Below are 26,181 nucleotides of genomic sequence, written 5' to 3' on the forward strand. Positions count from 1 at the left end.
GACCATAATTAGGAGACAAGATGCTATGTTCATGAGGTTAGTATTCCAGATTCAAAAAACAATATTATAGACTTAGAAGTAAGTAGAAATAAAATAATAAATCTATAGATACAAAAGCAACTGTGAAAAAAGTAAAAATACAAAGAAAAGACACATATACGAGGAAACAAACAGTAAAGAAAATAAAAAAGAAACAATGTTGGGCCAGTTGGGCCGAAACCTCAACTCCACGGGAGGTGGTCCGAGCCTCCGAAGCCTGCTAGATTGCCGCTGCAGCCCTTTGTTTTCTCGTTCCATTGCCCTGCCGGCTGGCCGCCGTCAACCCGACCCCGTTCCCCAGCTCACCGCGCGCGCTCTCTCAGTCTCTCCTTCTCTTGTGGCCACGACGAGCGACATTCGCTACTCGCTACCGTCCTACGCCAGGTGCCCCAGGTCTTCTTCGGTTCCTTCGCCGGCGACGAACGCTACCAGGTACGCGCACCCTTTGTCTTCCCTTCCCTGCTGTGCGAAACCCTGCACCCAAACCCTGTACTCGGATCTGATATAATTACAGTGTAGACATGTAAATGGCTGCCCACTGCACTACTGCTTGATTGGCTGGTTGCTGCTCTCTGCAATTTGGGCTGCTCTCTGATTGATTCGGTATTGTAGATTGCTGAGAACTCAATGTTTGATTTCTAATTGTGCAGATTAGACTTCGCAAAAAGTAAGAATTCACATTCACAGTTATATACCAGGCTATTTTTTTTCTTTTGCATGGCTAGCAGCTAGTGTCTGCTAATCTTTTGCATTTGACTTGTGATTTAAGTTGTCTAGGATCTCTGTATTACCTGAGGTGTGAGTGTGACTGAGCGTTGTGAGAACTGAAGTGAGAACTTGACAGTTGACACCTTGACAACAATTGGTGCTTTTTCTTATGGACTAATTTGTCAATGTTTTATGGTATTGTGCTGTGATGACCAATGTTATTCAGACATGACGTAGTCTGAATTTATGCACTCATGATGTTATGTACTATTGTACTGATCTGAAGACATGCTAAGTAGCTGCCATTTGTCAATCTGTGAGTGTGTGTCAACTACTCAATCGTCAATGATCATGCTATTGTCTATCACTTGGCTCATTTATTTATCATTAACCATGTTTTGGTTGTCATGTGGATGTGCATGTGTTCTCAATCTGAGGACTTGCTAATGTGCTATACATTAGAATACTTGTTTATTTACATGCCCAAGGTAGGTATATGTTACTTCAATTTTTACATGCACATATATAAGTATATATATTTTGGACAACTAATATAAAACAGTTTAAACTGTTTAATTCCATTTAAACACCGTGTAAACTGCCTAAACGCTAAACAAAAGGTGACCGACTGTCTACTATTTAGCGTTTCGGATAATATTGATTGCATGTAACCCAGAACATGATTATTTATGCTGACTTTGAACTGGCTTCCGCTATTGTTAGTTATTTTTCCTCAAATGTGACCTAACATTTTGGCTTGATTGTTGCTATAGTGTCGTAATGCTGTTTTATCGGCATTTGGTGTATTCATTTTTTTTCGATATACTGAGCTGGGGACTTCACTTTCATTCTTTGTCATAACACTGACTTGTAGAGATAATTAACTGTGATCCTATATATATATATATATATATATATATATATATATATATATATATATATATATATATATATATATATATATATATATATATATATATATATATATATAAAATGTGACTTAAAGGTTGGTGTCAATGTTTTTGTTCTGTTTTTTTATGTGTGTGTACATCTCTATTGTGGTCTGTGTGTGTGATGTGCATTTCTTGCAGCTATCTTATAAATTTCTTTGCCTCAGGAACTTGATCTTATATTGCAAACTTCAAGATGTTCTCTGCTCCAGGCAACAATTATTTGGCTCTTGTAGCCTCACGACCAGGGATGGAGCTGGCTAATTTTCAACAACAACCAAACCAGGCTCCTGGTCCTGGAGGAAAACAGCGCACATCCAGCCTGGAGGCACCAATAATGCTACTTACTGGTCACCAGAGTGCTATATACTGCATGAAGTTCAATCCTGCAGGAACTGTGATAGCATCAGGTTCCCATGACAAGGATATCTTCTTATGGCTTGCCCATGGTGAATGTAAGAACTTCATGGTACTGAGAGGGCACAAGAATGCTATTCTTGATCTTCAGTGGACTACTGATGGGACCCAGATCATCTCTGCAAGCCCTGACAAGACTCTGAGGGTCTGGGACGTTGAGACTGGCAAACAAGTTAAGAAGATGGCTGAGCACTCATCATTCGTCAACTCATGCTGCCCAGCGCGGAAGTGGCCACCTCTTGTGGTTAGCGGTTCAGACGATGGTACAGCAAAGCTGTGGGACTTGCGTCAGAGAGGTGCAATACAAACTCTCCCCGACAAATATCAGATCACAGCTGTTAGCTTCTCAGAGGCAGCAGATAAGGTATTCACTGGTGGCCTGGACAACGATGTCAAGTGGTGGGATCTTCGCAAGAACGAAGTGACAGAACATCTCAAAGGGCATCAGGACATGATCACTGGGATGCAGCTTAGCCCTGATGGATCTTACCTCCTGACCAATGCGATGGATAACGAGCTCAAGATCTGGGATCTGCGCCCTTACGCGCCAGAGAACCGGAACATCAAAACTCTTACAGGTCACCAGCATAACTTTGAGAAGAACCTGTTGAAGTGTAGCTGGTCACCCGATAACCGCAAGGTCACTGCCGGGAGCGCGGACCGCATGGTCTACATCTGGGACACAACGTCAAGGCGCATCCTGTACAAGCTTCCTGGGCACAACGGTTCTGTCAATGAGACTGCGTTCCATCCCACTGAGCCGATCATTGGATCCTGCGGCAGCGACAAACAGATCTTCCTTGGGGAACTTTAAGTGACTATGGCAGTGGCTGGCAGACCCAATGCCAGAGGCTCCCACATCACTGGGATGTTCTTGTGACACTTTGATGAGGAGAAAAAGAGGCACTGACATCCCCATTCCTTCGCCTGAAAATCGGAATACTCAGTTTGGCTGATCAGGATTTGTCATTTGTAGATTGTCTTAGCCTGTTTAGCCCAGTTGTTGACAAACCGCTCCATGGCTTTGTACTCTCTGACTTTCCGACCTTAAACTTGATGCGGTGCTTGAAGATCACCGATTGAATGTACTGTGTCTAGAACCTCACTCTCTGGAGCTTGCCTGCTGTAGTTATGTACGGCTCTGCCATATTGTTAATCTTTCCTAGTCACCTGAAACTAGCTGGAGAAGTGATCTTTTCTAGTTGCCTGAAGCTAGCTGGAGAAGTGATACCACCTTCTTGTGTCACACGGATTTAGTGGACAAACTCGGACGTGAATCAAATCTCACACATATGATGACTCATGATACAGAAACGAATGTTACATCTTTAATATATAATAGGAGTTCTGTATAAAATAGCTAAATAATTATATCATATGAAAATAACGATCCGGCAACCATAGTTGACTGCGAGACGACAACCTAGACCTCTTATGAACTCATCACGATATCCTTCATGCTCCTTATATTGTGGTACATGTCCTTAACCTGAGGGTTGTGAGTACAGCAAGAGTAAGCTCACATACGTTCATCGATCAACAAGGTGTGTAGAATAATGTACATGAGCTAACTTGCAGTGGGGCTTACCAAAGAAGATGGTTAAAGCCGAGCATAGCTGTCGGCGTTTCGAGACCGGGGGTCCCTGGGCCGATGAGTGAAATGTCGTTGCGTGCCCCAGCCCAGATGGGTCGGCGCGAGGCCGAGCGCGAAGGGGGGAGAAAGGTGGCCGGAGACGGGCGTGAGAGAGGTGGAAATCCCGCGGCCTTCGTGTTCGTCCCGCGCCCAGGTCGGGTGCGCTTGCAGTAGGGGGTTACAAGCGTCCACGCGGGAGAGGGAGCGAGCGGCCTCACGCGAGCGCCTGTCTCGTCCTCGTCCTCGTCCCCGCGCGGCCAACCCTCTGTAAGAGGGCCCTGGTCCTTCCTTTTATAGGCGTAAGGAGAGGATTCAGGTGTACAATGGGGGGTGTAGCAGAGTGCTACGTGTCTAGCGGAGGAGAGCTAGCGCCCTAAGTACACGCCATCGTGGCGGCCGGAGAGGTCTTGGCGCCCGGTTCGTGTGGTGTCGTGGCCGTCGGAGGAGCGCTGGAGCCTGGGGGAAGGACAACTGTCGGAGCTGTTGAGTCCTTGCTGACGTCCTCTTGCTTCCGTAAGGGGGCTAAGAGCCGCCGTCGTCACAGAGTGTGCGGGACGCCATCATTGCCTATCTGGCGGAGCGAGCCAGATGGGGCGCCGGTCTTGTTCCCCGTGGCCTGAGTCAGCTTGGGGTAGGGTGATGATGGCGCCTCCTGTTGACGTGGCTAGTCTGCGCCCTAGGTTGGGCGATGTGAAGGCTCCTCCGAGGTCGAGGTTGAGTCTGTCTTTCGTGGCCGAGGTCGAGTCCGAGCCCCTGGGTCGGGCGAGGCGGAGACCGTTAGCTGAGGCCAGGGCTGAGTCCGAGCCCTGGGGTCGGGCGGAGCGGTGTTCGTCGTCTTCCAGGGCCGAGCCCAAGTCCGAGCCCTGGGTCGGGCGGAGCGGAGTTCGCCGTCTTCCGGGGCTTAGCCCGAGTCCGAGCCTTGGGTCGGGCGGAGCGGAGTTCACCGTCTTCCGGGGCTTAGCCCGAGTCCGAGCCCTGGGTCGGGCGGAGCGGAGTTCGCCGTCTTCCGGGGCTTAGCCCGAGTCCGAGCCCTGGGTCGGGCGGAGCGGAGTTCGCCGTCTTTCGGGGCCTAGCCCGAGTCCGAGCCCTGGGTCGGGCGGAGCGGAGTTCACCGTCTTCAGGGGCTGAGCCCGAGTCCGAGCCCTGGGTCGGGCGAAGCGGAGCTTCCTATGGTGCCTGAGGCCGGGCCTGACTGCCTGTCAGCCTCACTCTGTCAAGTGGCACTGCAGTCGGTACGGCGCAGGCGGCGCTGTCCTTCTGTCAGGCCGGTCAGTGGAGCGGCGAAGTGACTGCGGTCACTTCGGCTCTGTCGACTGAAGGGCGCGCGTCAGGATAAAGGTGTCAGGCCACCTTTGCATTAAATGCTCCTACGATTTGGTCGGTTGGCGCGGCGATTTGGTCAGGGTTGCTTCTTGGCGAAGACAGGGCCTCAGGCGAGCCGGAAGTATGTTCATCGCTGGAGGGGGACCTCGGGCGAGGCGGAGATCCTCCGGGGTCGGCTGCCCTTGCCCGAGGCTAGGCTCGGGCGAGGCGTGATCGAGTCCTTCGAACGGACCGATCCCTGACTTAATCGCACCCATCAGGCCTTTGCAGCTTTGTGCTGATGGGGGTTACCAGCTGAGAATTAGGAGTCTTGAGGGTACCCCTAATTATGGGGACCTGACTTAATCGCACCCATCAGGCCTTTGCAGCTTTGTGCTGATGGGGGTTACCAGCTGAGAATTAGGAGTCTTGAGGGTACCCCTAATTATGGTCCCCGACAGTAGCCCCCGAGCCTCGAAGGGAGTGTTAACACTCGCTTGGAGGCTTTTGTCGCACTGTTTTGCAAGGGGACTAGCCTTTCTTGGTTGCATTTTGTTCCGGTGGGTGCGCGCGAGCGCACCCGCCGGGTGTAGCCCCCGAGGCCTCGGAGGAGTGGTTTGACTCCTCCGAGGTCTTAATGCCTCGCGCAATGCTTTGACTGGTCTGGTCGTTCCCTCATGCGAGCTGGCCGTAGCCCGGGTGCACGGTCGGGTCCCAAGTTCTCGGGCTGGTATGTTGACGCTGTCAACGGTTTGGCCGGAGCCGGGTTTGCGAGAGCAGCCCCCGAGCCTCTGCACAGGGCGAGAGGACGGTCAGGGACAGACTCGACTTTTTTACATACGCCCCTGCGTCGCCTTTCCGCAAGGAGGAGGGGGGGAAAGCGCCATGTTGCCCTCGGAGGGCGCCGAACATGGTGTCTCCGGTGAGCTGCTGGCGGGTAATCCGAGCGGACGTCCGTGCCCCATTCGCTAGGGGTCGGCTAGAGGCCCAGAGGCGCACCCAAAAGTACCTGCGGGTGATCTGCCGGACCCGGTCCCTTGTCGACGGGGTCCGAGGGCTCGATGCCTCCCTCTGATGGGATTCCGTTACAAGATCGTTCCCGCTGGTCTCGAAAATGTCCTAGGGTACCTCGGGAGCGCAGCCCGAGCCTTCGTTATGTATCGAATGTACCCATGGTCATCCCTCGCTCTGTGTCTGAGGTGGCTGTGAACCCTTCGAGGGCCAGCCTTCGAACCCCTGATCAGTAGTGGCCACGGAGCCCGAGTAGCTTGAGGCGGTCGTTGAACCCTTCTGAGGGGCCGGCCTTCGAACCTCTGACCAGTAGTGGGTGTGGAGCCCACGCGCTCTGAGGCGGCTGTTGAACCCTTCGAGGGGCCAGCCTTCGAACCTCTGATCAGTAGGGAGGCTCGGAGCCTGGTTCCTTCACAGAGAAGGATCCTTTTCGGGGTATCCCCCTTTCCCGGTCCCTGTTGCAAGAGAGAGAAAGAGGAAAAAGGAAAAGGATACGAAATCGAATGACGTGGCGTACCTCTTTTGACGCGGTCATTATGGTGAAGGTGAAGCGTCGCTTGCTTCTCCTGCCAGAGGCGCCGCCTGTCCCGCCGCGGAGTTAATGCGACGAGGCGAGCGGTTCGCGGGGCGGCCGTTGCGCGTGCGCGAGCCGTTCGAGGAATGACTGTTTCGCTTCGAGTTTTTGAATCCCGCGGCCGGTCTGGGCGGAACGTTGAACGGGTCTCGCCTTGGTCTTTATATACTCGGGGGAGGGTCTGGCGATGGTTCTTTGCTCCGCTTCTTGCCTCCTTCTTAGGTTTTCGCAACCTGAGAGACTTAGCCAGAGAAAAGGAAACCGCCCACCCTGTCCTTTACGCCGCCACCCCTTCTTCTCGGTGATGGCCGACCGGGTGACCATCATCTCGCCGCGCGACCCATGGCCTTTCTCCACAGTGACGACGAGTGATCTGGAGGATCTTGTTGCTGAGGGTTTACTTCGCCCTCTCTCTGATGAGAGGCGGCCGGAGTGGATCCCCCCCGCGAGCGGAGCCGCTCCGTCCCCACCGCCGGGGTACATCGTGAGTTTCGTCTCCTTCCATGAGCGGGGATTCGGTGTGCCGGCGAGCCGCTTTATGCGGGCGATCCTGCACAACTATGGGGTGGAGTTGCACAACCTCAGCCCCAACTCCATCTCGCAGGCCGCCATCTTCGTAGCGGTGTGCGAGGGGTACTTGGGGATCGCCCCCCACTGGGACTTGTGGACTCATCTCTTTTCCGCGGAGCTTTTTGCTTCGCCGACGGGAGAGAGAAGGGTCCGCGCGGCAGTGCGGGCCGGCGGCTGCATCCTCCAGCTGAGGCAGTCGCGGGCGTCACAGTATATTCCCGCCATCCTTGCGTCCTCAAATAAAGGGTGGCAGCGCCGGTGGTTCTACCTCCGGAATGACGGCGAGTTGCTCCCGCCGTTTTCCCAGCGAGTGGTCACCGTCGCCGCCGATGCTTGGCGCCACGGGACCCCGCACGAAAGACAGAAGAACCTCGAACCCCTTCTCAAGGCCTTGGAGGCGTTGCGGAAAGGGGGACTCACCGCCGCAGGAGTGATTGCCGCCATCCACCGCCGGAGGGTGCTTCCCTTGGCGGAGCGACGGTTGCCGCTTTGGGAGATGATGCCGGAGGCTGACTTGGAGGGCTCGCGGATGTCCTCGGATCCTCTTCCCTTCGACGTTCTCCACGGGCGGGTGGCCGTCGCGTTGGGAAAACCGGACACCAGCGCCTTCTCCCAGCCCTTGATGCGCCCCGACCAAGGGTGCGTGACCCTGGTGAGTGTCCGCTCCCTCCTTCTCCTTGCGTCGGGTTGCCCTTGATTCTTACGGTCGGAATTTCCATCTGTCTCCAGGAGGTAGGGTGGCACAAGCCTTCTCGGCCACGGGTCCCGGAGGATGCGGTGGACCGAGCAGCGCGGCGGGTTGCCGCGGAGGAGAAGAAGAAGAAGGACGCGGAGAAGGCTTGGGCCCGAGACGCCTTGGAAAAGCTCCATCGTCGGCAGGAGAGGGAGGGGCTCCCGAGGGAGCCGTCGCCGGAAACGCCTGACGATGACGACGACAATGAAGATGATGATGAGGATGACGACATGGCTGCCCGCCTCGGCTTCAGCCCGGGTTTGAGGCTAGGCCAGGAGTCGTCGAGCCAGCCCCCGAGTGGGCTAGCACCGTCAGTCCCCGGAGCCGGGACGCCGAGGTCCCGGCCCGAAGAGCGGGGGCAGACTGAGAGGGTACCTGACCCCTCGACCGGGGAAGTTGAGGTGACCCCGGGGAGTCAGGCCGAGGCGTCTGTTTCCCGAGAGCCGTCGCCCGCGTCGGCAACGCAGGAGAGCGACCCTCAGGTCGCAGTGGCAGCGCCCGGGCGTCCAAGGTGCTCGAGGCGAGGGTGGTGCCGAAGCTGGCGGCGAGGCGGACCTCGGCGGCGCCTTCGGGGGTCGAGATCCGAGAGACCTCTCCTCAGGCACGGTTGATCATGGCCCGGAGCGGGTAAGTATCTTGGAACGTCTTCGTCCTGGCTTCTCATTCGTATGTCCCGACCGCGACTTTTCTTTCCTCCTCAGCAAGCGAAGCCATGGCCTGACCGATCTGGCTCCCAGGAAGGCCCTTAAGACGGCGTCGGCTTCCGCAGCCGGTGCCGCTCCGGGCCCCGCTGTTCAGCTGTCCTTCTCGCAAGGCGCTCCACAGCAGGGGGGTCAGGCGGCACCAGTCGCCGTGGGGCGAGTTCCCGAGGCCGGCTCTTCTGTCGAGGCGGCCATCGTGCTAGAGGAGGCGGCTGACACGGACGCGGCCTCTGCCCCACCGGACATGCCGCCGGTGCTGGTACCTGTTGCTACCGAAGCCGTTGCCGTCCCAGTCGAGGAGCGACCTGTTGCTGCCGACGCTGAGATGGCCGAGGCGTCGGCGCTCGGTGCCTCGGAGGAGGGGGGCGTGGAGACGCGATCCGTCCCGCCGAGCGGTAGCCTTGTCCCTGCGCGGCGGAGCTCCGAGGGCCGGCGCCAGTTGCTCCGGTTCCGGACTCGTGAGGCATCAGATCCCTTCTTAGTTCTTGACGATGAGCGGGAGGAGCAGTCCTGGGACGAGCTCCGCGAGTGTGCCGAAGCAATGGTGGGGTCGCTCCGGTCGTCGCTGGAGGTTTTCTGCAGGGACGTCCCCAAAATCCTCCAGGTAATGGTTTCAGGCATACCTTTTTTTTCTTTGTGACCAAGGCGTCTTTTGTGATGCCCCGCTTCCTTCCCTCATGATCTGACGGATCTGAGCGCCGCCAAGTCGTCATTCATCCGCCGTGAGGTCGACATCTGGGGCTCGCTGTGATCCCTGAGGACCTCGCTCGCCGGGGCTACTGCGCGCCTCTCTCAGCAGGGCGCCGAAGTGGCGGACCTTCGGTTGCTCTGCGCCGATCTGAGAGCCGAGGCGGCAGCGGCACGCGTAGAGGTGCGACGACAGTAGTCGGAGTTCGACCAGGTCGTCAATGAGCGAGACCAATCTCAGGGTCGGGCTGCCGAGGCCGAAAGCCGGCTGGAGCCCTTGCAGCCGACCTAGCCGTAGCCCAGGTTGCAGCCTCGGAGCAGCGTGTCCGAGCCGGAGGTACGCCCTGACCATTTTCGGTTTTCGTTTCAGTTTGTTTCCTCCGCTTGTGTTTGAGATCTTTCGTTCTGGCTGTTCGCAGAGCTCGAGTCTGCCCTTGATGAGTCCGCCAAGGCGCTTGCCGGGGCGGCCGAGCAGAGGGAGACCGACCAAGCGGCCATGTCCGAGGCCGTCTCGGACTTCTGCCGGGTCTTCGGCTTTGGTGACGTCCCCTCAGGGAGCTCCCCTCAAAGTCGCCTGCAGGCCTTGGGCGACCATGTGCGCGGCAGACTCCGCGAGGCGCTACACCACGGCGTCAGGTGGGCCTTCGCCGTGCTTGCTTCCCACTACGTCGTGGATCTGGAGCGGGTCAGCGAGGGATATTGCCTTCCTGACGAAGACGAAGCCGCCCTAGCTGAAGTCCAGAGGCTTGACGCGGCCGCCGCGGGCCCGAGCGCGGTGCTGGCGACCACCTTCGAGGCAGAGATCCTCCCGCCTGCGCCGTCGTCCGAAGCCGGGGCGGACTTTGCCGAGGGTGGAGACGAGGCCGAAGGCGCGACTCCTTCCCCGGGCGGCGCCTAACTCTGTCGGGGCAGTTTCCTTTGAATGCACGTGTGTCTTTTGCGACCGCTGAGGCTTGAACACTTTATTATCGTAGTATAAAGTCGTGCCCCTTTTCCTTTTCATTTTGCGTGTCCCGCTCCGCTCGTCAGTAGCAGGGTGGCTTGCCCAAGTAGGAGTCATTTTTCGTGGTAGGTGGCGAGTGAGGTATCCGTAACCCAGAGGTGTAGGAGTCCCTCGGCTCAGTCAATCTTGCCACTTACATGCATCCGCGTTCGCTTCTTGGGGTCCTGCTACCGACATAATCGGGGGGAAGCCTTTTTTGATTGAAAATTTTGACGTGGAGGGGGTTCCCCACTTTTTAGCCCCCGAGGGAGGGTCGGGCTTTGCCGAGGCAAGGCTGACCCTTCCTTGATGACCAAATTTTGCGTGGGAAATGAGGTATACGAACAACTTGAAAACATCTTAAGGGTAGAAGCGACGTAGCTGTTGGATGTTCCAAGTGTTGGTGTAGACCTCGCCCTGACTGTCAGCCAGCTTGTTCGTTCCGGGCCTCAGAACTTTGGCGATGACGAACCACCCTTCCCAATGGTGGGTGTAGCCTCCGGGTGCCTTCTCAAGGGGCTGCGGTGGTAGAGCTCCTTCCCATCTCCCAGCAAGACGAACGACTTGGCGCGTCGCGCCAACCGCCGAGCTTCGGCTCGGTCGAGGGGCAGCTCTCCTCGGTGGAGATATTGCAGGTACGGGGTCTTCCAGTTTTGATTAGGTGTGACCCCGCTTCGCTCCTCCTCGACGCGCAGTGCCTCACCCTTGGGGGCCGAGGGTACCTCGAGCTGAACCGAGGATGCCTCGGGCCGAGCCGAGGGTGCCTCGGGCTGAGCCGAGGGTACCTCGGGCTGGGCCGAGGGTGCCTCAGGCTCGGGCGTGTCGTCGATCTTGACGGAGGGTTGATGCAGGTCTCGGGAGAAGACGTCCGGGGAAACCGTTGTTCGCCCCGAGGCTATTTTAGCCAGCTCGTCCGCGGTCTCGTTGTAGTGTCGGGCGATGTGGTTGAGCTCGAGCCCGTAGAACTTGTCTTCCAGGCGCCGAACCTCATCGCAGTAGGCCTCCATCTTCGGGTCGCGGCAGTGGGAGTTCTTCATGACTTGGTCGATGACGAGCTGCGAGTCACCGCGAGCGTCAAGGCGTCGGACCCCTAGCTCGATGGCGATCCGCAACCCGCTGACCAGAGCCTCATACTCGGCCATATTGTTGGACGCCGGGAAAGGGAGGCGTAGCACGTAGCGTAGGTGCTTCCCGTGGGGCGAGATGAAGAGTAGGCCTGCGCCGGCTCCTGTCTTCATCAGCGACCCGTCGAAGAACATGGTCCAGAGTTCCGGCCAGATCAGGGCTGTTGGGAGCTGGGTGTCGACCCATTCAGCCACGAAGTCCGCCAAGACTTGGGACTTGATGGCCTTCCGAGGGGCGAACGAGATTGTTTCGCCCATGATTTCCACTGCCCACTTTGCGATTCTACCCGAGGCCTCTCGGCACTGGATGATCTCCCCCAGGGGGAAGGATGACACCACAGTTACCGGATGGGACTCAAAGTAGTGTCGCAACTTCCGCCGCGTCAGGATCACCGCGTACATCAGCTTCTGAACTTGTGGGTAGCGGGTTTTGGTCTCGGACAGTACCTCGCTGATGAAGTAGACTGGCCTCTGGATGGGCAATGCATGCCCCTCTTCTCGTCTCTCAACCACAATCGCGGCGCTAACCACCTGAGTGGTCGCGGCGACGTAGATCAAGAGGGCTTCTCCGGCAGCTGGGGGCACCAAGATAGGCGCATTCGTGAGGAGCGCCTTCAGGTTCCCGAGGGCTTCCTCGGCCTCAGGGGTCCAAGTGAAGCACTCGGCCTTCCTTAAGAGGCGGTACATAGGCAAACCTCTTTCGCCGAGGCGCGAGATGAAGCGGCTCAGAGCCGCAAGACATCCCATGACCCTCTGCACGCCCTTCAAGTCCTTGATGGGCCCCATGCTGGTGATGGCTGCGATCTTCTCTGGGTTGGCTTCGATGCCCCGCTCGAAGACGATGAACCCCAAGAGCATGCCTCGGGGTACCCCGAAGACACACTTTTCGGGATTGAGCTTTACGCCTTTCGCCTTGAGACATCGGAATGTCACTTCAAGGTCGGAAAGGAGGTCAGAGGCTTTCCTCGTCTTGACTACGATGTCATCGACGTAGGCCTCGACCGTCCGGCCAATGTGTTCGCCGAACACATGGTTCATGCACCGCTGGTACGTCGCACCGGCATTCCTCAAGCCGAACGGCATGGTGACATAACAGTACATGCCGAAGGGCGTGATGAAAGAAGTCGTGAGCTGGTCGGACTCCTTCATCCTGATTTGGTGATACCCTGAGTAGGCATCGAGGAAAGACAGGGTTTCACACCCAGCAGTGGAATCCACGATTTGATCGATGCGAGGCAGAGGGTAGGGAACCTTCGGACATGCTTTGTTTAGACCAGTGTAGTCTACACACATCCGCCATTTCCCTCCTTTCTTTCTCACAAGCACAGGGTTGGCAAGCCATTCGGGATGGAATACCTCTTTGATGAACTCTACCGTCATTAGCTTGTGGATCTCCTCGCCTATGGCTCTGCGCTTTTCTTCGTCGAATCGGCGCAGAGGCTGCTTGACGGGTCGGGCTCCGGCTTGGATATCCAGCGAGTGCTCGGCGACATCCCTCGGTATGCCGGGCATGTCCGAGGGACTCCACGCGAAGACGTTGGCGTTCGCGCGGAGAAAGTCGATGAGCACTGCTTCCTATTTGGGATTGAGCTCGGAGCCGATCCGGACTTGCTTGGAGGCGTCGCCGCCGGGGTCGATGGGGACGGACTTAACCGTCTCCGCTGGCTCGAAGTTGCCGGCATGACGCTTCTCGTCCGGCACCTCCTTAGAGAGGCTCTCCAGGTCGGCGATGAGGGCCTCAGATTCGGCGAGGGCCTCGGCGTACTCCACGCACTCGATGTCGCATTCGAACGCGTGTCGGTACGTGGGGCCGACGGTGATGACCCCATTGGGGCCCGACATCTTGAGCTTGAGGTAGGTGTAGTTGGGGACGACCATGAACTTCGCGTAGCACGGCCTCCCCAGCGCCGCGTGGTAGGTTCCTCGGAACTCGACCACCTCGAACGTGAGGGTCTCCCTTCGGAAGTTGGAGGGTGCTCTGAAGCAGACGGGAAGGTCGAGTTGTCCGAGGGGCTGGACGCGCTTCCCGGGAATGATCCCGTGGAAAGGCGCAGCGCCTGCCCGGACCGAGGACAGATCAACACGCAGGAGCCCGAGGGTCTCGGCGTAGATGATGTTGAGGCTGCTGCCTCTGTCCATGAGGACCTTGGTGAGCCTGACGTCGCCGATGACGGGGTCGACGACGAGCGGGTATTTCCCCGGGCTCGGCACGTGGTCGGGGTGGTCGGCTTGGTCGAAGGTGATGGGCTTGTTGGACCAGTCTAGGTAGACTGGCGCCGCCACCTTCACCGAATAGACCTCCCGACGCTCTTGCTTGCGGTGCCGAGCCGAGGCGTTCGCCGCTTGCCCACCATAGATCATGAAGCAGTCGCGAACCTCGGAGAACTCTCCTGCCTGGTGATCTTCCTTCTTGTCGTCGTCGTGGGCCCTGCCTCCCTCCGCGGGTGGCCCGGCCCTGTGAAAGTGGCGTCGAAGCATGACGCACTCCTCAAGGGTGTGCTTGACGGGCCCCTGATGATAGGGGCACGGCTCCTTGAGCATCTTGTCGAAGAGGTTGGCACCTCCGGGGGGTTTCCGAGGGTTCTTGTACTCGGCGGCGGCGACAAGGTCCACGTCGGCGGCGTCGCGTTTCGTTTGCGACTTCTTCTTGCCCTTCTTCTTGGCGCCGCGCTGAGTTGACGCCTCGGGGACATCTTCCGGTGGGCGGCCCTGGGGCTGCTTGTCCTTCCGGAAGATAGCCTCAACCGCCTCCTGGCCAGAGGCGAACTTGGTGGCGATGTCCATCAGCTCGCTCGCCCTGGTGGGGGTCTTGCGACCCAGCTTGCTCACCAGGTCGCGGCAGGTGGTGCCGGCGAGGAACGCGCCGATGACATCCGAATCGGTGATGTTGGGCAGCTCGGTGCGCTGCTTCGAGAATCGCCGGATGTAGTCCCGGAGAGACTCTCGCGGCTGCTGCCGGCAGCTTCGGAGGTCCCAGGAGTTTCCAGGGCGCACGTACGTGCCCTGGAAATTGCCGGCGAAGGCCTGGACCAGGTCGTCCCAGTTGGAGATCTGCCCCGGAGGCAGGTGCTCCAACCAGGCGCGAGCGGTGTCGGAGAGCAACAGGGGGAGGTTACGGATGATGAGGTTGTCGTTGTCTGTTCCACCCAGTTGGCAGGCCAGCCGGTAGTCCGCGAGCCACAGTTCCGGTCTTGTCTCCCCCGAGTACTTTGTGATAGTAGTCGGGGGTCGGAACCGGGTCGGGAACGGCACCTGGCGTATGGCGCGGCTAAAAGCCTGCGGACCGGGTGGTTCGGGCGAGGGACTCCGATCCTCCCCGCTATCGTAGCGCCCCCACGCCTGGGGTGGTAGCCTCGGCGCACCCTCTCGTCGAGGTGGGCCCGACGGTCGCGGTGATGGTGCTCATTGCCGAGGCGACCCGGGGCCGCAGGCGCTGCGTTGCGCGTGCGCCCGGTGTGAACCGAGGCTTCCCGCATGAATCGGGAAGTCGCGGCGCGATGTTCCGAGGGGTACCCCTGCCTTCGGGAGGCGGAGCTTTCGGCCCGTCGGACCGCGGCGTCCTCCAGGAGATTCTTGAGCTCTCCCTGGATTCGCCGTCCCTCGGTGGTTGATGGCTCCGACATCGTGCGGAGGAGCATTGCCGCTACAGCCAGGTTCTGGCCGACTCCACTGGAAGCGGGCGGCGGCCTCATCCTGGCATCGTCGGCGGTGCGGTGCTAGAAGCCCTGGGGTAGATGACGCATTTCCCCGGCCGAAGGTTGGCCCGCCCATTCCTGCCCCGATGTCCCGGCGGATCGGCTCAAGTGCTCCTGCTCCCTCGTCGAGCCTGGCCGGCACCCCGCGGATTTGCTCGAGCTGTGGGTCATGACCCCCAGCCTGAACGGGGACCACTGCTAGCTCCCGTAGGATGTCAACGCGAGGCACATGCCTAGGGAGATTGAGAGCACCTAGAGGGGGGGGGTGAATAGGTGATCCTATACAACTTAAAACTTAAGCCACAAAACTTGGTTAAGGTTAGCACAATAATTGCCAAGTGGCTAGAGTAGAGTCTCAACAAAACACAATAACCACAAAGATATCAATCACAGAGATGGCACAATGGTTATCCCGTGGTTCGGCCAAGACCAACGCTTGCCTACTCCATGTTGTGGCGTCCCAACGGACGAGGGTTGCAATCAACCCCTCTCAAGCGGTCCAAAGACCCACTTGAATACCACGGTGTTTTGCTTTGCTTTTCTTAATCCCGTTTGCGAGGAATCTCCACAACTTGGTGCCTCTCGCCCTTACACTTGAAGTTCACAAAGAAGCACGGAGTAAGGGAGGGATTAGCAACTCACACAAGTCACAAAGATCACAGCAACTACGCACACACAAGACCCAGACTTAAGCTCAAAAGACTAGCACACTAGAACGGAGCTCAAATCACTAGAATGTCGAACAAGTGCGCAAGAATGATGTGTGAGTGATCAAGAGTGCTCAAAGGATGCTTGGTGCATTTCCTCCATGCGCCTAGGGGTCCCTTTTATAGCCCCAAGGAAGCTAGGAGCCGTTGAGAGCAATCTGGGAAGGCAATTCTTGCCTTCTGTCGCGTGGCGCACCGGACAGTCCGGTGCACACCGGACACTGTCCGGTGCCCGATTTCTTTCCTTAACTGGCGCAGCCGACCGTTGGCAGCCAGAGAGCCGTTGGCGCACCGGACATGTCCGGTGCACACCAGACAGTCCGGTGCCCCCTTCTAGCCGTTGGCTCAGCCACGTGTCCCGCGCAGATCGCGCGGCTGACCGTTGGCCCGGCCGACTGTTGGCTCACCGGACAGTCCGGTGCACACCGGACAGTCCGGTGAATTATAGCCGTACGTCGCCGGTGAATTCCCGAGAGCGGCCACTTCGCTCGATCCAGCCTGGCGCACCGGACACTGTCCGGTGCACCACCGGACAGTCCGGTGCACCCAGACTGAGCAGATTCTTGGCTGCCCGAGCCAAGACATTTCCAATTGGATTTTTCCTGTTTCCAGCACTTAGACACAATACATTAGTCCATATAACAATGTACTAAGTCTGAGAAACATACCTTTATCCTTGGTTTGTACTTTGTCCACCATTTTACATTTAAGCACTTGTGTTGGACACTAAATCACCAAAATACTTAGAAATGGCCCAAGGGCACATTTCCCTTTCAATCTCCCCCTTTTTGGTGATTTATGCCAACACAACATAAAACAACTAGAACATGTGCAATGTCAATGCAAATGAAAACTCAAATTTATTTTGAATCATTTTTGGCATATATGGATCACTCTTTGCCACCACTTGGTTTGTTTTTGCAAATCAAACTCAAATTTCTATCTCTAAGTCAAACACACATGTTAAGACATAAAGAGAGTCATTCCAAGAGAAATTGATTCAAGATTTCAAAAACTCCCCTTTTTCCCATAATCAACATTGCTCCCCACAAGAAGCCAACTTTTGACAAGAGAGACAATAAAAGAGTTTTGACAAACCAAAAGCTCTATTCTACTATTTTCAAAATCTCTCAAGTGGTAGCTGATCCATTTATCGCTTTGGCCTTTATTTTCTCCCCCTTTGGCATCAAGCACCAAAACGGGATGAATCTTGGCCCTTAAACCCCATTGCCTCACCAAAATCTTCAAATAAGAGTGCAAAGGCAATAAGGTCATAAAGATGAACTTGGAATAAGTTACCCTCTTATCGGAGTGCAGTGGAAGTCTTGCATGGTCCAAGTCCACCTTTTCCCTTTCAATCTTCCTTTGAGACTAAATCAAGCAAACTCAAGCACATGGTCAGTCTCAAAGTGTCAAGTTGTAACACATCTCCCCCTAAACATGTGCATCACTTTGCAACGGACTTGTGAGGTCCAGGGAGTGTTTATACAACTTGAGCACCATTATTAAGCAACAAAATGCATAAGGAACATGATCAAAGACATAAACACATGTATGCTATAAATCAATCCAAGTTCCGCGAATCTAGGACATTTAGCTCACTACGCAACCTGCAAAAGGTCTTCTCATCTAGAGGTTTGGTAAAGATATCGGCTAGCTGGTTCTCGGTGCTAACATGAAACACTTCGATATCTCCCTTTTGCTGGTGGTCTTTCAAAAAGTGATGTCGGATGTCTATGTGCTTTGTGCGGCTGTGTTCAACAGGATTTTCCGCCATGCGGATAGCACTCTCATTATCACATAGGAGTGGGACTTTGCTCAGATTGTAGCCAAAGTCCCTGAGGGTTTGCCTCATCCAAAGTAGTTGCGCGCAACACTGTCCTACGGCAACATACTCGGCCTCAGCGGTGGATAGGGAAACGGAAGTTTGTTTCTTAGAGTTCCATGACACCAGGGACCTTCCTAAGAATTGGCACGTCCCCGATGTACTCTTCCTATCAACCTTACATCCAGCATAGTCGGAATCTGAATATCCAATTAAGTCAAAGGTAGACCCCTTTGGATACCAGATCCCGAAGCAAGGCGTAGCAACTAAATATCTAAGAATTCGCTTCACCGCCACTAAGTGACACTCCTTAGGATTGGATTGAAATCTAGCACACATGCATACGCTAAGCATAATATCCGGTCTACTAGCACATAAATAAAGTAACAACCCTATCATTGACCGGTATGCTTTTTGATCAACAGACTTATCTCCTTTGTTGAGGTCGGTGTGTCCGTCGGTCCCCATCGGAGTCTTTGCGGGCTTGGCATCCTTCATCCCAAACCGCTTCAGCAAGTCTTGTGTGTACTTCGTTTGAGAGATGAAGGTGCCGTCCTTGAGTTGCTTCACTTGGAACCCAAGGAAGTAGTTCAACTCGCCGATCATCGACATCTCAAATTTCTGCGTCATCACCCTGCTAAACTCTTCACAAGACTTTTTATTAGTAGAACCAAATATTATGTCATCGACATAAATTTGGCACACAAAAAGATCACCGTCACAAGTCTTAGTGAAAAGAGTTGGATCGGCTTTCCCAACTTTGAAAGCATTAGCGATTAGAAAGTCTCTAAGGCATTCATACCATGCTCTTGGGGCTTGCTTAAGTCCATAGAGCGCCTTAGAGAGCTTACACACATGGTCGGGGTACCGTTCATCCTCGAAGCCAGGGGGTTGCTCTACGTACACCTCCTCCTTGATTGGCCCATTGAGGAAAGCGCTCTTCACATCCATTTGGAACAACCTGAAAGAATGGTGAGCGGCATATGCTAGCAACATACGAATGGACTCTAGCCTAGCCACAGGAGCAAAAGTCTCCTCAAAGTCCAAACCTGCGACTTGGGCATAACCTTTTGCCACAAGTCGAGCCTTGTTCCTTGTCACCACTCCGTGCTCGTCTTGTTTGTTGCGGAACACCCACTTGGTTCCCACAACATTTTGCTTAGGACGAGGCACCAGCGTCCAAACTTCATTTCTCTTGAAGTTGTTGAGCTCCTCTTGCATGGCCAACACCCAGTCCGGATCTAGCAAGGCCTCTTCTACCCTGAAAGGCTCAATAGAAGAGACAAAAGAGTAATGCTCACAAAAATTAACTAATCGAGATCGAGTAGTTACTCCCTTGCTAATATCACCCAGAATTTGGTCGACAGGATGATCCCTTTGAATCATCGCTCGAACTTGGGTTGGAGGTGCCAGTTGCGCTTCTTCCTCCATCACATGATCATCTTGTGCCCCCCTTGATCACACGCCTCCTTTTGATGAACCTGTTCATCGTCTTGAGTTGGGGGATGCACCATAGTTGAGGAGGAAGGTTGATCTTGCTCATGTTGTTCCTGTGGCCGCACCTCTTCAATCGCCATGGTGCGTATTGCGGCCGTTGGAACGTCTTCTTCATCTACATCATCAAGATCAACAACTTGCTCTATTGGAGAGCCATTAGTCTCATCAAATACAACGTCGCTAGAGACTTCAACCAAACCTGATGATTTGTTGAAGACTCTATATGCCTTTGTATTTGAGTCATAACCTAACAAAAACCCTTCTACAGCTTTGGGAGCAAACTTAGAATTTCTACCCTTCTTCACTAGAATGTAGCATTTGCTTCCAAATACACGAAAGTAAGATACATTGGGTTTGTTACCGGTTAGGAGCTCATATGACGTCTTCTTGAGGAGACGATGAAGGTATACCCTGTTGATGGCGTGGCAAGCCGTGTTCACGGCTTCCGACCAAAAACACTCGGGGGTCTTGAACTCTCCAAGCATCGTCCTCGCCATATTGATAAGCGTCCTGTTCTTCCTCTCTACCACACCATTTTGTTGTGGTGTGTAGGGAGCGGAGAACTCGTGCTTGATCCCTTCCACCTCAAGAAACTCCTCCACTTGAAGGTTCTTGAATTCGGACCCGTTGTCGCTTCTTATCTTTTTCACTTTGAGCTCAAACTCATTTTGAGCTCTCCTTAGGAAGCGCTTGAGGGTCCCTTGGGTTTCAGTCTTATCCTGCAAAAAGAATACCCAAGTGAAGCGGGAAAAGTCATCAACAATAACTAGACCATACTTACTTCCTCCTATGCTTAGATAGGCGACGGATCCGAAGAGGTCCATATGTAGCAGCTCCAGAGGTCTTGAAGTGGTCATCACATTCTTGCTGTGATGTGCTCCTCCCACTTGTTTACCTGCTTGACAAGCTGCACAAGGTCTATCTTTTTCGAATTGCACGTTAGTCAAACCTATCACGTGTTCTCCCTTTAGAAGCTTGTGAAGGTTCTTCATCCCCACATGTGCTAAGCGGCGATGCCACAACCAGCCCATGCTAGTCTTAGCAATTAAGCATGCATCTAGACCGGCCTCCTCTTTTGCAAAACCAACTAAATAAAGTTTGCCGTCTAATACACCCTTAAAAGCTAGTGAACCATCACTTCTTCTAAAGACAGACACATCTACATTTGTAAATAGACAATTATATCCCATATTGCATAATTGACTAACAGATAGCAAGTTATATCCAAGAGACTCAACTAAAAACACATTAGAGATAGAGTGCTCATTTGAAATAGCAATTTTACCTAATCCTTTTACCTTGCCTTGATTTCCATCACCGAATATTATTGAATCTTGGGAATCCTTATTTTTGACGTAGGAGGTGAACATCTTCTTCTCCCCCGTCATATGGTTTGTGCATCCGCTGTCGATAATCCAGCTTGAACCCCCGGATGCATAAACCTGCAAGGCAAATTTAGGCTTGGGACTTAGGTACCCAACTCTTGTTGGGTCCTACAAGGTTAGTCACAATTGTCTTAGGGACCCAAATGCAAGTTTTATCACCCTTGCATTTTGCCCCTAATTTCCTAGCAACTATCTTCTTATCCTTTCTACAAATAGCGAAGGAAGCATTTAAAGCATGATAAATTGTAGAAGGACCATCCATAACTTTCCTAGCAACATGAACAATATTCTTTCTAGGTACATGATGAATATAACTCCTAGACATATCTCTATCATGCATATAAGAAGAACTAGAAGCAAACATAGCATAAGAATCATAGGCATGTGCATCAAAAGCATTATAAGCATTACAACTCCTATGAGACTGTCTTCTATCATTGTACATAAAAGCATGGTTCTTTTTAGTACTACTTGCCATAGGAGCCTTCCCTTTCTCCTTGGCGGAGATGGGAGCCTTATGGTTTGTTAAGTTCTTGGCTTCCCTCTTGAAGCCAAGTCCATCCTTAATAGAGGGGTGTCTACCAACTGTGTAGGCATCCCTAGCAAATTTTAGTTTATCAAAATTACTCTTGCTACTCTTAAGTTGGGTATTAAGACTAGCTATTTCATCATTTAATTTTGCAATAGAAGCTATGTGTTCACTACAAGCATTAATATCAAAATCTTTACATCTATTGCAAATGACAACATTTTCTACACAAGTTGTTGATTTACTAGCTATTTCTAACATAGTATTCAAATCATCATTAATGCTCCTTAAGTTAGAAATTGTCTCATGGCAAGAAGATAATTCACAAGAAAGCATTTCATTTCTTTTAACTTCTAAAGCATAAGATTTTTGTGCTTCTACAAATTTGTCATGTTCTTCATACAACAAATCCTCTTGCTTTTCTAATAACCTATTCTTATCATTCAAGGCATCAATTAATTCATTAATTTTATCTACCTTGGTTCTATCTAGGCCCTTGAATAGACATGAATAATCTATTTCATCCTCATCACTAGATTCGTCCTCACTTGAAGAAGCATAAGTAGAGTTTCGAGTACATACCTTTTTCTCCCTTGCCATAAGGCATGTGTGACGCTCGTTGGGGAAGAGGGATGACTTGTTGAAGGCGGTGGCGGCGAGTCCTTCATTGTGGGAGTCGGACGAGGAGCAGTCCGAATCCCACTCCTTTCCAAGATGTGCCTCGCCCTTCGCCTTCTTGTAGTTTTTCTTCTTTTCCCATTTTCCACTCTTCTTTTCCTGATCACTATCATTGTCGGGACAATTAGCTATAAAATGACCAATCTTACCACATTTGAAGCAGGAGCGCTTCCCCTTCATCTTGTTCTTGTTGGGGTGCTCCTTGCGACCTTTTAGCGCCGTCTTGAATCTCTTGATGATGAGGGCCATCTCTTCATCATTAAGTCCGGCTGCCTCAATTTGTGCCACCTTGCTAGGTAGCGTCTCCTTGCTTCTTGTTGCCTTGAGAGCAAGGGGTTGAGGCTCATTGATTGGACCATTCAATGCGTCGTCCACGTATCTTGCTTCCTTGATCATCATTCGCCCGCTTACGAACTTTCCAAGTATCTCCTCGGGCGTCATCTTGGTGTACCTAGGATTCTCACGAATATTGTTTACAAGATGAGGATCAAGGACAGTAAAAGACCTTAGCATTAGGCGGACGACATCGTGGTTCGTCCATCGCGTGCTTCCATAGCTTCTTATCTTGTTGACAAGGGTCTTGAGCCGGTTGTACGTTTGGGTTGGCTCTTCTCCCCTTATCATAGCGAACCTCCCGAGTTCGCCCTCCACCAACTCCATCTTGGTGAGCATTCTGACGTCATTCCCCTCATGAGAGATCTTGAGGGTGTCCCAGATTTGCTTGGCGTTATCCAAGCTGCTCACTTTGTGGTATTCATCCCTGCACAATGAAGCTAGAAGAACAGTAGTAGCTTGTGCATTTTTATGAATTTGCTCATTAATGAACATGGGACTATCCGTACTATCAAAGTGCATTCCACTCTCTACAATCTCCCATATGCTAGGATGGAGAGAGAACAAGTGACTACGCATTTTGTGACTCCAAAATCTGTAGTCCTCTCCATCAAAATGAGGAGGTTTACCAAGTGGAATAGATAATAAATGAGCATTTGTACTTTGAGGAATACGAGAGTAATCAAAAGAAAAGTTCGAATTGACCGTTTTCTCTTTCTCGTAGTCGTCGTCCTTTTGGGAAGAGGAAGATTCGTCGCTGTCGTAGTAGATGATCTCCTTGATGCGCCTTGTCTTCTTCTTCTTCCCGTCTTTGCGCTTGTGGCTTGAACCCGACTCGGTAGGCTTGTCATCCTTCGGCTCGTTGAAGATAGACTCCTTCTCGTTGTTGACCACCATCCCCTTTCCCTTAGGATCCATCTCTTTCGGGCGATTAGTCCCTTCTTGAAGAGAACGGCTCTGATACCAATTGAGAGTACCTAGAGGGGGGGGGTGAATAGGTGATCCTATACAACTTAAAACTTAAGCCACAAAACTTGGTTAAGGTTAGCACAATAATTGCCAAGTGGCTAGAGTAGAGTCTCAACAAAACACAATAACCACAAAGATATCAATCACAGAGATGGCACAGTGGTTATCCCGTGGTTCGGCGAAGACCAACGCTTGCCTACTCCACATTGTGGCGTCCCAACGGACGAGGGTTGCAATCAACCCCTCTCAAGCGGTCCAAAGACCCACTTGAATACCATGGTGTTTTGCTTTGCTTTTCTTAATCCCGTTTGTGAGGAATCTCCACAACTTGGAGCCTCTCGCCCTTACACTTGAAGTTCACAAAGAAGCACGGAGTAAGGGAGGGATTAGCAACTCACACAAGTCACAAAGATCACAGCAACTACGCACACACAAGACCCAGACTTAAGCTCAAAAGACTAGCACACTAGAACGGAGCTCAAATCACTAGAATGTCGAACAAGTGCGCAAGAATGATGTGTGAGTGATCAAGAGTGCTCAAAGGATGCTTGGTGCTTTTCCTCCATGCGCCTAGGGGTCCCTTTTATAGCCCCAAGGCAGCTAGGAGCCGTTGAGAGCAATCTGGGAAGGCAATTCTTGCCTTCTTTCGCGTGGCGCACCGGACAGTCCGGTGCACACCGGACACTGTCCGGTGCCCGATTTCTTTCCTTAACTGGCGCAGCCGACCGTTGGCAGCCAGAGAGCCGTTGGCGCACCGGACATGTCCGGTGCACACCGGATAGTCCGGTGCCCCCTTCTAGCCGTTGGCTCAGCCACGTGTCCCGCGCAGATCGCGCGGCCGACCGTTGGCCCGGCCGACTGTTGGCTCACCGGACAGTCCGGTGCACACCGGACAGTCCGGTGAATTATAGCCGTACGTCGCCGGTGAATTCCCGAGAGCGGCCACTTCGCTCGATCCAGCCTGGCGCACCGGACACTGTCCGGTGCACCACCGGACAGTCCGGTGCACCCAGACTGAGCAGATTCTTGGCTGCCCGAGCCAAGACATTTCCAATTGGATTTTTCCTGTTTCCAGCACTTAGACACAATACATTAGTCCATAAAACAATGTACTAAGTCTGAGAAACATACCTTTATCCTTGGTTTGTACTTTGTCCACCCTTTTACATTTAAGCACTTGTGTTGGACACTAAATCACCAAAATACTTAGAAATGGCCCAAGGGCACATTTCCCTTTCAGAGATCACCGTTCTCCGGCACACCAAGATGGTCGCCTTCGGAGGGACCCCCTAGATCGACGTGAAAACATTCGCGACTCGGGCCGCAGTCCTCGTCGCCGAGGCTGCGGCTACCGTCGGAACAGTCGGAAAGGCAGTAGTCGCATGCGGTCATGAAGTCCCGCATGGTACTGGGGTTGCCAAGTCCGGAGAAATCCCAACAGAAGTCGGGCACGTCGTCTTCCTCGGACCCAGAGGGCCCGTAGGTCGAGACGTCCGTCAGTCGGTCCCAAGGTGACCGCATACGAAACCCCAGAGGGTTTGGACTCGCCTCTACGGGGGCACCCGCCAAAGCGAAGTCGCTTGGCGGGTCGAGGCTGAATCCAAGGGGCGTGAGATGAGAATCGGTCGGTACCTCTTGGTCGACGGGCGACGATGAAGTCACGTCAGGGACTGACTGCACTGTCGTCTCTGGTACGAGGGTGACGCTCGACAAGCCTTTCGCGAGCGTGCTGGCGTCGTCCGTTTGCTTGGAATTGGCGCGTTGCGGGGAGGCGGCGCTCGTCTTCGTCTCAAACGCGAGGTCGATGCCCGGCGCACCCCCCGTTGGGGTGCCGGCGCCGTCGACTCGCTCGACAGCCGACGAGGCGCTGCCTCCTGATTGGCCTTGGTTGCCCCGCCTCCTCCTCCGTCGGCGGGGGAGAGGACGGGGTGAGCTCGAATGTTGTTCTTCCACCATGCGGGGAAGACGTCGTCGATTCCGCCGCCGGCGGGCGGGCTGTCGGCCGCCATTGCTGCTGTCGCACGACGGGGAAGGAGTATCATGTCGTAGCTGCTGTCGAGGGACATGAACTCAAGACTCCCGAAACGGAGCACCGTCCCGGGCTGGAGAGGTTGCTGGAGACTGCCCATCTGAAGCTTGACGGGAAGCTGTTCGTCAACACGCAGCAGGCCCCTACCTGGCACGCCAACTGTCGGCGTTTCGAGACCGGGGGGTCCCTGGGCCGACGAGTGAAATGTCACTGCGTGCCCCAGCCCAGATGGGTCGGCGCGAGGCCGAGCGCGAAGGGGGGAGAAAGGTGGCCGGAGACGGGCGTGAGAGAGGTGGAAATCCCGCGGCCTTCGTGTTCATCCCGCGCCCAGGTCGGGTGCGCTTGCAGTAGGGGGTTACAAGCGTCCACGCGAGAGAGGGAGCGAGCGGCCTCACGCGAGCGCCTGTCTCGTCCTCGTCCCCGCGCGGCCAACCCTCTGTAAGAGGGCCCTGGTCCTTCCTTTTATAGGCGTAAGGAGAGGATCCAGGTGTACAATGGGGGGTGTAGCAGAGTGCTACGTGTCTAGCGGAGGAGAGCTAGCGCCCTAAGTACACGCCATCGTGGTGGCCGGAGAGGTCTTGGCGCCCGGTTCGTGTGGTGTCGTGGCCGTCGGAGGAGCGCTGGAGCCTGGGGGAAGGACAGCTGTCGGAGCTGTCGAGTCCTTGCTGACGTCCTCTTGCTTCCGTAAGGGGGCTGAGAGCCGCCGTCGTCACAGAGTGTGCGGGGCGCCATCATTGCCTATCTGGCGGAGCGAGCCAGATGGGACGCCGGTCTTGTTCCCCGTGGCCTGAGTCAGCTTGGGGTAGGGTGATGATGGCGCCTCCTGTTGACGTGGCTAGTCTGCGCCCTAGGTTGGGCGATGTGAAGGCTCCTCCGAGGTCGAGGTCGAGTCTGTCTTCCGTGGCCGAGGTCGAGTCCGAGCCCCTGGGTCGGGCGAGGCGGAGACCGTCAGCTGAGGCCAGGGCTGAGTCCGAGCCCTGGGGTCGGGCGGAGCGGTGTTCGTCGTCTTCCGGGGCTGAGCCCAAGTCCGAGCCCTGGGTCGGGCGGAGCGGAGTTCGCCGTCTTCTGGGGCTTAGCCCGAGTCCGAGCCCTGGGTCGGGCGG

At 54.3% G+C, this 26,181-nt stretch overlaps 1 protein-coding gene across 1 annotated transcript; it reads left to right on the plus strand.

Annotated features, from left to right (window-relative positions):
* Positions 1-334: 334 nt before the first annotated feature.
* On the plus strand, positions 335-3,323 carry LOC100216905 (WD repeat-containing protein 57). Its single transcript, NM_001143291.1, has 2 exons — positions 335-471; positions 1,865-3,323. Exon 2 carries the CDS (start codon positions 1,894-1,896, stop codon positions 2,926-2,928), a length of 1,035 nt encoding a protein of 344 aa, NP_001136763.1. The 5' UTR covers positions 335-471; positions 1,865-1,893; the 3' UTR covers positions 2,929-3,323.
* The last annotated feature ends 22,858 nt before the right edge of the window (positions 3,324-26,181 follow it).

This window comes from Zea mays, chromosome 6, assembly GCF_902167145.1.
Source record: "Zea mays cultivar B73 chromosome 6, Zm-B73-REFERENCE-NAM-5.0, whole genome shotgun sequence".
NCBI lineage: Eukaryota > Viridiplantae > Streptophyta > Magnoliopsida > Poales > Poaceae > Zea > Zea mays.